The sequence below is a fragment of the Perognathus longimembris genome, chromosome 7 (genome assembly GCF_023159225.1).
Source record: "Perognathus longimembris pacificus isolate PPM17 chromosome 7, ASM2315922v1, whole genome shotgun sequence".
NCBI classification, from domain to species: Eukaryota; Metazoa; Chordata; class Mammalia; order Rodentia; family Heteromyidae; genus Perognathus; species Perognathus longimembris.
Genome location: NC_063167.1, coordinates 72,428,598 through 72,441,322, shown reverse-complemented (window position 1 = coordinate 72,441,322; position 12,725 = coordinate 72,428,598). Strand labels below are relative to the sequence as shown.

Sequence of the window (12,725 nt, the reverse complement as noted above, 5' to 3'; positions counted from 1 at the left end):
TCAAGGCTGATGCTCTGCCACTTGAGCCACAACTTCACTTCCAGCTTTTTGATGGTTTATTTGAGATAAGAATCTCATGGACTTCCTGCCTGGGTGGTCTTCAAATCTTGATCCACAGATCTCAGCCTCCCGAGTTAACTAGGATTACAGGTGTGAGTCCAGCTTACCTTTAGATTTTAATAATAATTTATGTTTTAATAATGCATTTACATACATTTAAGAATGAAACAGGGGCTGGGGATATGGCCTAGTGGCAAGAGAGCTTGCCTCCCATACATGAAGCCCTAGGTTGGATTCCCCAGCACCACGTATACAGAAAACGGCCAGAAGGGGCGCTGTGGCTCAAGTGGCAGAGTGCTAGCCTTGAGCAAAAAGAAGCCAGGGACAGTGCTCAGGCCGAGTCCAAGGCCCAGGACTGGCAAAAACAACAACAACAACAACAACAACAAAAGAATGAAACAGGGCTGGGAATCTGGTCTAGTGGTAGAGTGCTTGCCTCGCATACATGAAGCCCTGGGTTCAATTCCTCAGCACCACATATATGGAAAAAACCAGAAGTGGTACTGTGGCTCAAGTGGCTAGGATGCTATCCTTGAGCAAAAAGAAGCCAGGGACAGTGCTCAGGCCCTGAGTTCAAGCCCCAGGACTGGCAAAAGAAAATAAAAAAAGAAATGTACTCACTACTTTGTATACATCACTTTGACAATAAATAAATTTTAAAAAATGAAACAAACATTATTTAGAGAATGATTTATTGCAGATCCCTTGCAGTAATTCCTACAGTTTGGGAACTCATTCATTTTTGTTTTACTGTTTGTTACTTTGAAAGATATGTTTTATAAAATTGTATGACTAGAGTATGCCTCACCTGTAGATGTTTTCTGAAGATCCAAGGCAGTTAACTATGGAAAGGTATTTATTGTGTGCAAGAAGACAGAGGAAAAACCACCTTCAGTTGTAGCAGCAACACAAGTCTTTCAGCTCTGTTTGCATGCTCTCTGACAACAGCTCAACTTTGACACTGATAAATGAATTAAGACTGGAAACGGGAAGATAAGAGAGTTTGCAGAGTTCTTATGTAAATAAAGCATGGTTTCCCATTGTAGTGATCCCCTCCCCCCCTTTTTTTGGTGCCTGTCCAGAGGCTTGAACTGAGGGCCTGGGCTCTGTCCCTTAGTTTTTTCATGCAAGGCCTTTTGATAAGATTTTTTTTTTTTTTGCCAGTCCTGGGCCTTGGACTCAGGGCCTGAGCACCGTCCCTAGCTTCTTCCCGCTTAAGGCCAGCACTCTGCCACCTGAGCCACAGCGCCCCTTCTGGCCGTTTTCCGTATATGTGGTGCTGGGGAATCGAACCTAGAGCTTCATGTGTAGGAGGCAAGCACTCTTGCCACTAGGCCATATTCCCAGCCCCATGCAAGGCCTTTTGGTGGTTAATTAGGTAAGAGTCTCAAGGACTTTCCTGCCTCAGCTGCTTCTAATCAGGATCCTGAGATCTCAACTTCCCGAGTAGCTAGGAGTATAGGCTGAGCCACCCAGCACCCAGCTGGCAGTTGCTGATTTCAGCCTTCGGTGAAGAGGTGTAGTGCTTGTGAGTACACATCTTTCATGACTGTGTCACTTCAGCTTCCCTTTGATTTGGATTTATTAAAGTTGGTGTGTTCTTATTGCTTTATTCAGATAGAGAGTAGAAAAACCTGAGTGTGTTCCAGCCAAGTGAGGTGAGGCCCCAGAAGGCAGTTCCCAGCTTCATAGCCCGCCCCCTCCCCTCCCGTGCAGCTCTTTTTCCTGTGGGAAACTTTTAATTTGCAAGCGTTCAGCTTAATGTGGGAATCAAGATTAACATTTTCTGAACTACTTCTACAAGAAAGGCAGAAATGTGTGTCCAGGAAGCAAATTTACATGGAAAATGGGCAACCCTGCAGCATTTGGTAGTCATTGTGTGTCAGTTTTGATTTTAAAAAAGTATGTTTGTGTGTAAGAGAGAGACAGATAGAGAGGGACAGGGAGACAAAGACAGAAATAGAGAGACACAGGAAGGTATGGGGAAGGTTGATTGTGTACTTGTCCTTTACATTAAACTAGCAAGGCCCTAGCAAGTAGTTTTGCCACAAACAGCCCGTTCTGGGCCTCCTCTACTCACCAGTACTTTTTTCTCTCTTATTGCTGAGTAAGCTGTAATATGTCTTTCCCTCTTTGTGTCTTTTGGAGGAAGGGGTGAGGGGGAGTGGAGTAGGAAAGGCCAGAAATCAGCATGACTGAGCTGCTGCTTTTCTTCTCTTTACCAGGAAGCATTTGTTTTTAAAAAACAAAATCAGTAATTAGCATAACCTCGGTAGTTACTTTTGCCCAGAGTTACAGAATTAACAGGTTGACTGTCAGGTGAGATGTGGGACTGAAGATCCTGGGCAGAGAGGGATGGTTAAGTTGGCACTGTGGCTTGGATTTAGATTGGTTGTGTGAGCTCTGGGACACCCTGAAGAAGTATGTTGCTTGAGCTTTGAGAATTGAAAGTTACATAGGAACTTTCACTAGTAACAGCTAGCTTTGGCTGTTAGCAATTATTATTATTATTTTTAAATCTACTTTAACAGGACGGGGTGGGGGGAGAAGGGAGGGGACAGGAACTGTCCCCTGGCATTATGGTCACAGGAAAGAACAGACTGATTTGGGTTCATTCAAACTGAAGACCTTTGTAACTGACTGATGCTTAATTTGGTTTCTGGATTTTGTTAGTTTTTCCCCCTGCCCTTACCTCATTTACCTTAACGACAGTTTCCCCCCTCCAGAGCTTAGCCAGGGCAGGCTGCCACTGCAGATTGGGGGCCCCTGAGAGGCCCAGAGCAAGAAGAAAGTGGGTTGAAAGCAGAGATCTGTTAAAAGAATTTTCTGCTGGAAACTAGCCCAGAAGGAGTAAAGAGGAGCCTTAATGAGGAGCAGCTGCAGGCCGGCACAACCCACATGAGACATTTTTTCCTCTCCATTCCACATTCTGTATAGTTTTTTTTTCTAATTTAAAAAATCATGATTTTGAAATAACTGTTTTGTAAAGCATGCCTCTCTTTTTTCTTCTCATATGTGGTAGGGTTTTGCTTTTTTTTTTAATAGCCACGTCCTCCCTCCCCACCAGGAAAAGAGAAAAAGGGAAGGAGAGAGGGAGGGAGAGACAGGGAGGGAGGGGGAGAAAGAGAAAGGGAGAGGGGAGGGGTCAGCAAAATCCTGGATGTAAGCTGCTACAGAACATTTGGAGGTGAAAACAAGGAGAAAGAAGACTGGCTTTTATTTGGAAAACGGGCTTTTACTTCAGTCATCTTGGAGCTGGACACAAGCAGGCACACTGCTTGATGCTTTGCTGTAGATGAGTGGAAACTTGAATGAACATATTTCTCCATCCTGTATCACTAGGGAGACTGGTCCTCAGCCACAGCCCTGGCCAGAGAGATTGGACATGCAATTCATATCCCAGCTACATTGAAATCTGTCAAGTGGCTATGTGTAAACCAAACTAGGCTGCTGGTGGTGTGTGGGAGTTTGGGGTCTGGTGTTCATCAGTTTTAGTGAGGGGACTATATAGGTATTCTTTCAAGTGGAATGTTTTCTAGTTATATTAGTTTTTTCCACTTTCCTTCTCGATCTCTCCCCTTAACCCTATTCTAGCATGTAAGTGTGTAACTAGTAACAACGAGAAGTAGACCCCTTTATGTCACAAATGCTGGACTTCTAAAGAACAGGTTAGGAATATATCTGTATAAGACTGACAAATATTGAGATTGATTTATAGATTTTTTTTGTACCAGTGCTGACACTTGAACTCAGGGCCTTGCGCTCTTGCTTGGCTTTTTCACTCAAGGATGGTGTTCTACCACTTGAACTTTGTCTCCACTTTGGTCTTTTGCAGGTTAATTGGAGATAACTTTCTGCCCAGGCTGGCTTCAAGCCTCGATTCTCAGATCTCAGCTTCCTCAGTAGCTAGGATTATAGGCATGAGCCTGGCTTTAAATTTCTTTTGAGAGAGTGTCTTCCTGTATAGTTCAGGCTAGTCTCAAAGACACCCATCACCACGCCGCCCCCGCCCCCCCATGTTAGGCAGGTTTTGATGAGCCAGGTTCAGTGAGGGGAGACAGGGTAGCCCAGGACTGAAGTAATAGAGTCATGCCTAGGTTTAGAGCTTCCCTGAAACATCTGAAAGTTGTCTTTGTTAGTTTCATGTTGCGTTTATATAGATATTAGAATATAATATGCTGTTGCGTGAGATAATAGCAATCAGAGTAGAATATAATATGCTGTTGCATGAGATAATAACAATCAGAGCTATAAAATGCTTGCCAAGTGTAATAAACACTTATAAATGCTTAGAACATTATGGATTAGCATTACTGTTGTTATCTTTTTTTTTTTTTTTTTTTTTGCCAGTCCTGGGGCGTGGACTCAGGGCCTGAGCACTGTCCCTGGCTTCTGTTTTTTTGCTCAAGGCTAGCACTCTGCCACTTGAGCCACAGCGCCACTTCTGGCCATTTTCTATATATGTGGTGCTGGGGAATTGAACCCAGGGCCTCATGTATACGAGACAAGCACTCTTGCCACTAGGCCATATCCCCAGCCCTGTTGTTATCTTAAGTAGAGAAGAAACACTAAAAAAGTGAGGAGGGATATTCTGAGGAATATCCCACAGCTCTGAAAAAGGAAACAGAGGGTCTACATGTGCATGTGGACTCCAAAATTGCTACATGTGGGAGAATCAGAAGGCCTGTTCCTTGTTCTAGAGGACATGGATGGCCAGTGAGTACAGATTATTGAGAGGCAGAGTTTGTTCTTTTTAAAGTTAACATATAGCTTACATTTAAAAAATAAAAGACCCTTTAAAAAGGTATAATTCCTATAAGCCCTGTAATTCCTATAATTCCTGGTTTTAGTGTGTGCATAGTCATGGGACTACCACTGTTACCTAACCTGAAAGCATTTAATCACCTCAGAAAGAAACTGTCTACTCCTTAGCTGTCACTTTGCATCCCCCACCCCCTGGCAACACTAATCTTCTCCTTCTCTCTATGGATTTGCCTGTTTGGGATATTTCACATGAATGAAATCACACATTAGGTCTTTGTTTTGGTTTCTTTTTCACTTACCTTGATGTTTTCAAGGTTTATCCATCCTGTGACATGTATCAGAACATTATTCCTTTTTTTTTGTTGTTGGTGGTGGTCATTGGGCTTGAACTCTGGTCCTGGGCACTGTCCCTGAGCTAAGTGTCTCATAGACTTTCCTGCCCAGGCTGGCTTTGAACCGTGATCCTCAGATCTCAGCCTCCTGAGTAGCTAGGATTACAGGCATGAGCCGCTGGTGCCTGGCAGAACATCATTCCTTTTTATGACCAAATAGTATTCTACTGCATTGATATATCACATTTTATTTATCTATTCATCAGCAAATGGATATTTGGGTGATTTCTACTTTGGGACTGTTAAGAGCACTCTTGTTAGCATGTATATCTTCAGTTATTTTGAGCACATGCCAAAGAGAGGAGATAGCATTTTAAGATTTAAAAAAAGAAGCCAAACATGGATAGCTCATGCCTGTAATCCTAGCTGCTCATGAGGCTGAGATCTGAGGATGTAACGTCTATGAGACTCTTATCTCCAATTAACCACTAAGAAACTGAAAGTGGAGCTGTAACTCAAGTGGTAGAGCACTAGCCTTTAGCAAAAAGCTCAGGGACAGCACTCATGCCCAGAGTTAAGTCTCAGGACTGACATCAACAGGCATGTGCATCCAGCCTCTATCTACAGTTTCTGACAATAGACAGTTGAAACAAGGAGCTAGTAATTTTGCTTTACATAAGAAATAAGAGGGACTAGGAATATGGCTTATGGTAGAATGTTTGCCTAGCATGCATGAGGCCCTGGGTTTGATTCCTTAGTATCACATAAGCAAAATGAACAAAATTAAATGATAAAATATCATTTTAATAAAAGGAATAAATGGTGGACTGGAGACATGGCTCAAATGGTAGAGCACTTGCCTACTAAGTGAAAGGCTGTGAATTAAAAAAAAACAGAAAGAAATGGTGTATGCTAGGTGCTGGGTAGTATTCTAAGTGCTTTACAATGATTTTAAAACACTTAGGGTAGACACTATTATTATATCTGCTTTATAATAGGAAGGGTTAGTACTTTGTCCAAGATTGCACATGGAGTAAATGATGGAGTTGGGATGGAAATGCAGGTGGTCTGATTCTGGAGTCAACTCTTACTAAACAGAACTGTGATAACTTCAAGTACTTGTTAAATTCTCACTATCTGTCAGGCACTATGTTATATACTGCCATTCCAGCAGAGACTAGTTATCTTTTTTTCTGATTGTTTCAGAAATGATTTTTTTTTTTTTGTATGTGTGTGTGCTGGTACTGGAGCTTGAACTCAGCGACAGGGAGCTCATTATTAGCTTTTTTGCTCAAGGCTGGCACTTTACCACTTGAGCCACAGCTCTAAAGTTTCACCAACTTTCCTGCCTGGGCTGATTTCGAACTGGATTCCTCAGATCTCAGCCTCTGAAGTAAGATTACAGGAATGAGCCACTTGTGCCCAGCAGAAATAAATTTTTTATTGAGCAGAAATTACCTTAGGTGCTGTTAAGTTCTATAGTTGCTAGAAGACATGGAAGTGAGGGAACAGCCAACAACATGATGTCTAGCCTGAGGCTTTTTAGATGTTCAGAACTTGTATCAAAAAGGAAGCTAATGAATATGAACGATAAGCATTGTAGGAATTCAGCTAGCAAGACTTGTCAAAACATGGTAATAAATTACATATAACTTAAAGGGATTAACTAAAGGACTCCAAATTGCAAGTGGAATCCTTAGAAAATTGGAGGAATTAAAGTTGCATGGGAAAATGATCTTTTCCTCCAATGTTTAGTTTCAAAGCATTGGCAGGACAAACTAGGATCAGTGGTTGGCTTCTAAAACACATAACATGTTGGGCTGGATTGGTGTGTTTTGGGGTCAGCAAAACTTAGATAGTTGTTTAAAACCAAACGAATAACAAAACAGTACCCAGTGCATTGAAAGAGCAAGCAGTGCAGTCCAGGGTTGGAATTTAAGGCAACGACAGTTGATAAGGAAGAAGAAAAGGAGCCCGGGAACTAGAATTTAAGGGGAGGAAGGTTCAGGTGGTACACAGAGTGCTCAACAGTACCTCCCAGAGGACATAGAATCTCTTTAGGATAAAATCTTGGTTCAGACATCACTTAGTTTGACAAGGGGAACATGGTTTCTAGTTTGTAAGTAGATTTAAAGTTGTGTTACAAGGGGAGCAAAAAGGAAACTAGAAAAGAGAGAGAAGTATCTGTGAAATGGCTCATAGAAACTTGGTTATGAAGGCGGAAGGGTTTTGAAAGGTAAATGGGACCTAGTGAAAAAGGTGCCTAAAAGATCCTGTATATGTTTTAAGGTAAGAGGAAAGAAATAGGCTGATGGCTATCCCCAGCTGGAAGGTTTTAAATAGGAATTCAAGTTGTTATTATACCGACGAATAGGCTTACATCACATAAAGAAAAGATATGTGCTGGCTGTGATGGCTCATATCTCCAATCCTAGCTACAAGCACAGTAGAGATAGGATAGAGGTTTGGAACTCACCAGGGAAGTTAGTGAGACCCTATCTCAGCAAAAACACTGGGTGTGGTGGTTCTGTAATTTCAGCTATACTGGAAACAGAGGTTTTAGTCCAAAGCCAGCCCAGGGCAAAAGAGACTCTTTTAAAATAAAGCAAAAACGGCTGAGAGCCTGCCTCAAGTGGTAGAATGTCTGCCTAGTAAGCATAAGGCCCTGAGTCAGATCCTAGTGCTGAAAAAAGATGTACATGAATGTTAGGGCAGAAAGTCTGTTGTCTATCATATCCAAATTTTGTCTCAGAGGAAATCCCTAAACCTTTACAAGGGCCTAAAGGCCTCACCTATCCAAGTTCCAGCTTTTGTCTGTTTTTCTGTTCCTTTCTCTTTGTTCCTCAGTCATGGCAGCTGAGATGTACATGTCTCCTTGCATCTCTTAAACAGGCTGGTCTGCTCCCTAAGTTAGGACTGTGCCTTCGGGGTTCTCTCCTCCTTGAGCACTTTGCCGCAATCATTTAGATCCTCACTCAAATGTCTTTTCCTCACTGAGTCCATCTCTGATTTTCCTGCTTTAGACCCACTCCATGGTGCTGTCTCCAGCTACATCCCTTCTTGTTCTGTTTTACTCCATCTAACATAGTATAGCTTTTACTTAAATTCATTTTGTTTTTGTATCCACCACTGGAATTTAAATCCATGAGTGCAGTCGCTCCTCAGTACCCACAGGGCTTGGTTCCTGGACTACACACACATACTGGAATCAGTGGATGCTCAAGTCCTTTCTATAATGGTGCAGTGTTTACATATACCCTGCACATACCCTCTCATATACTTTATCTCTAGATTATTTACAATACCTAGTACAATGTTAATGCAGTGTAAATAGTTGTTATACAGTGTATTGAGGCAACAACAAAAAGTCTGAACATGCACAGTACAGACACATTCCCCCCCCACCCCGGATATTTTTGACCCATTGTTGGTTAAATCCATAGATGTGGGACCCATGGATACAGAGGGCTGACTACTATAAAAATATCTGGCACAGGATAATGTCTGGCACATTTACTAGATATTGTAAGTGTGTATGTGTTTGAGTGTTTAAACTCATGGCCTGGGGGAGATAGCACTAGATGAGCTACATCTACACCTCTGGCCTTTTAGAGGTTACTTGAAGGTAAAAGTCTTTTGAATTTTTCTTCCTGGGCTTGGCTTTGAACCCAGCTCTTTAGATCTCAGCTTCCTGAGTAGCTAGGATTACAGGCATGAGCCACCAGTGCCTGGCCTAATGAGTGAATATTATGCGTTTAGTACTCGTTGTAGAAACCAGTAGGAGAATATTCCTCATCATCATTAACATCATTACTAATAAGCATATTGAGTGCTATTAATAGACTCCATCTATATTCCCTGCCCAGGGATTGGCAAACATTTTCTTGGATTGGAAGAGTAAGCCTTCTTGTGTGCCATACGCTAAAGCAGCCACAGGCCATCTGAAATGACTTAAGAATGGCTGGGTTTCAATAAGACTATTTATGGACATGGATATTTAAATTTTATATAATTCTCAAATGCTACAAAATAGTATTCTTTTTATTTTTCTTTCAACCATTAAAAAATATGAAAACGTTCATAGTTTGCAGGTCATACAAAAATGGTCAGCAGGCCAAATTAGACCCACAAGCTGTACTTTCCCAGTCTCTACTTTTACTGGTTTCTTAAGCATGTTTTAGCTGAAAATTATTTTTCCATACTTGGAAGGGAGCAACAATGTGGATTAAACCCTAGAAACAGAACTTAGAAATCTTTCTGCTTAGTTCAAGAAGCTTTCATGTTGTTCCATTTGTTTTCCTGGGAACCTCATGTTTTGGTTCGGTTCTTGCTAACATTTAAATGAGTTTGCATTCTCAGAGCAGATGGGAGGGGTGCTATAGTTTTAGAGCAAAGCTGGGAAGAGCCCACCCAGGTTTAGGAGTTTGCCATCATTTCCAAGGTGAAGAATTCCATCTGGGAAAACTGAGTCTCAGCCACGCCTAGTACCCAAAGGACTCACTGTGGGTGAGAATTAGGTTGCAGATTTTAACATCATCCGTAACACATTTCTTGTATATGCTGCATATGTTTTTAATAACCCAGCCAAGGATTAATTTTTGCTGTGCCACATTGGTGCTCTTTGCTCTTTTACTTAAGAAAAAATAAGCAAGCAAACAAACAAAACCCTATATTCTATTATCAAATCAAGCTGTGATTTGGATATAGCATCATATTTTCCTCAGTAAGCACAAAGAAAAGAGGAAATATTTTTCATTTGTAAGACCTTGTAGCATACTTGATTTTGTTCAGTTCTCACAACAACCCCATGATGTAGGTAATCAGTCTTCTTAACTATTTCAGGAAGAGATGAGACAATTGGTTCAGGACTCCTGACAAGACTTCTGAGTGCAGGCTGCTCTTTGTTGCCTTTAGCAGTTGTTGCCTTCCATGCTGTGCATGCTCCATTCACTGCCTTCTTATCTTTAGCTTGGCCTATTTGTTTTTGTGCCAGTGTTGGGGCTTAAACTCAGGGCCTCATGCTCTGCCTTAGCTTTATCACCTAAGTCTGGCACTCCTCCACTTGAGCCAGGCCCCTACTTCTAAGTTTTTTTTTTTTTTTTTTTTTTTTTTTTTTTTTTTGGCCAGTCCTGGGCCTTGAACTCAGGGCCTGAGCACTGTCCCTGGCTTCTTCCCGCTCAAGGCTAGCACTCTGCCACTTGAGCCACAGCGCCGCTTCTGGCCGTTTTCTGTATATGTGGTGCTGGGGAATCGAACCTAGGGCCTCGTGTATCCGAGGCAGGCACTCTTGCCACTAGGCTATGTCCCCAGCCCCTACTTCTAAGTTTTTGCTGATTAATTAGAGATAAGAGTCCCTTGTACTTTTCTGCCTGAGCTGAGGTGGCAGGCCTTGACCTTTTCTTATACAAGGCAAGCACTCTTGCCACTAGGCCATATTTCCAGCCCCTTGACCTTTTCTTATAGAAGGTCAGAGACTTATCTGCCCCTTCCCTGCCACACTTCCCTTCAATAGCTCTGGGAAGTTGAGAGGAGGCTGTATCCAATCATGTCACTGCTGTTGTCATTGCTTACCAGCTTTGATTTTTTTTCCTCCAGCCTCTTTAGCTACTATGCAGTTCTTCTGAGCATGTTGGTTCCCTAGTTCCATAATACCTTTCTTTCTTTTCTCAAGACTTTTGACTCTTAAAGTCACTACCTAGCTAATCAATAGCTAACAGACTGCCTTGAATATGATGGGCAGAGACAAGAAGGAATCCAGCATGACCCCACTGCTTCAAATCCAAGCCATTAGGAGAACCATGACACCAATATTTGAGCATCAGAAAGACAGGACAGAAGCTGGTTTTGAGGGGGCAGAATTGAGTTTGGTTTTCAAGGTGTCTTTGAAGTAATGGTAGAACAGGTTTCCAGACTTACTTTTTTTTTTCTCCAATCCTTCCCCAAATAAGATGGACAAGTAGATTGAACCAAATATGTAGGACTCTAGCCAAATAGAGAGTCAGAGTTAAGAGCTGGGTACAGTGACTCATGACTGTAATCCTAGCTACTCAGGAGTTGAGATATGAGTATTCACAGTTCAAAGTTAGCCTGGACAGAAAAGTTTGTGAGACTATTACCTCAGCCAGTCAGTAAAAAGCCAGAAGTGGAGCTCTGGCTTAAGTAATCCAGTCTTGAGTGAAAAAAAACAAGCAAGAGCTTGAAGTCCAGAGTTCAAGTTTCAGTATTGGCACAAAGAAAGAAGGAAGGCTACTTAACTGTCAAATGCTCCTTTGAACCTATCCCAGTTGGTATACCTCCTTTCCTTTTCTCTGTTGTAGTCTTAGACACCTGAATGTAACCCAGAAAGCTATGTACACACCCATACAGTGTTTCAGGGGGAACATCTCTCCATAATGGACTGAGAAAAAGAACATGATATCTTGTGCATTTTAAATTAGAAGGATAAAGGGGGTCAAGTCCATGCATTATGATGTGAACATCTTAATCCTCTCAAATGATTTGTTCCAATGAGAAACTGAATGGATTTGGGCAAAGAATGAACAATGCTGCATGGAAAGGTACTGGTACTGTTGCATCATCCAGTCTTATAACTACAGGAACAAAGATACTGTGTAGTTTGTTTTTGACGAAGGGTCATGTTCATAGATGAGGAAGACCTACTAATCAGCTACTCCGTATTCTACCACCTGCCAAGAATGAGGACCTGGGAGTATGTGGTTGAGCATTCTTCCTAAAGTGAAGCATTTTTACAGGACCTGGTCGCTTGTCTCTTAGGGTTTTTTTTTTTGTTTGTTTGTTTGTTTTTGCTCAAGGCTAGTGCCACTTTAGTCATAGCTCAACTTCCAGTTTTTTGGTGGTTAATTGGAGATAAGAGTTTCACATACTTTCCTGACCAGTCTGGCTCCAAACCATGATCTTCAGATCTCAAGCCTCCTGAGTAGTTAGAATCACAGGTATGAGCTGCTGGTAGCTGGCTCAGTACCTTTGGGTCTTTTGACTTGACAGTTTCATGTTTTCTTGAATGGACTGTGACACTTTATTGTTAGTTTTTGGACTTATAAAAGGTGTTTTCATGGACTCTTTTTTTTGTTTCTTCTTCCAATTCAGATGTCCAGAAGGCTTCTTGGGAGAATATTGTCAACATCGAGACCCCTGTGAGACAAACCGATGCCAAAATGGTGGGACCTGTGTGGCCCAGGCCATGTTGGGGAAAGCCACCTGCCAATGTGCCCCAGGGTACACAGGGGAAGACTGCCAGTACTCAACCTCTCACCCCTGCTTTGTGTCTCGCCCCTGCCTGAATGGGGGCACCTGCCACATGCTCAGCCGGGATACCTATGAATGTACCTGCCAAGTGGGTTTTACAGGTAACAGGACTCCAGCCTCTGCTTTCCTTCTCTTGGCAGATACCATTATTTTGCATCCTTTGATCTTAGTATCTGGTTCAAAGTGTTCTCTAGTTCCAGTGCACATTTAACATTATGATCAGGAACTGGAACATTCTGGACAACTCTCCTCAACTCCTTTGAGAGTTTAAAAAGGTATAGAAAGAGAAAGAAAAATGGTTAA

At 42.1% G+C, this 12,725-nt stretch overlaps 1 protein-coding gene across 1 annotated transcript in view; it reads left to right on the top strand.

Moving 5' to 3' along the window:
• Notch2 (notch receptor 2) overlaps positions 1-12,725 on the top strand; it is a 141,923-nt gene that overhangs the window by 57,270 nt on the left and 71,928 nt on the right. Inside the window, exon 3 of the mRNA XM_048351886.1 lies at positions 12,264-12,523. Coding sequence (XP_048207843.1) covers positions 12,264-12,523 — 260 coding nt within the window. The remainder of the gene's footprint in view (positions 1-12,263; positions 12,524-12,725) is intronic.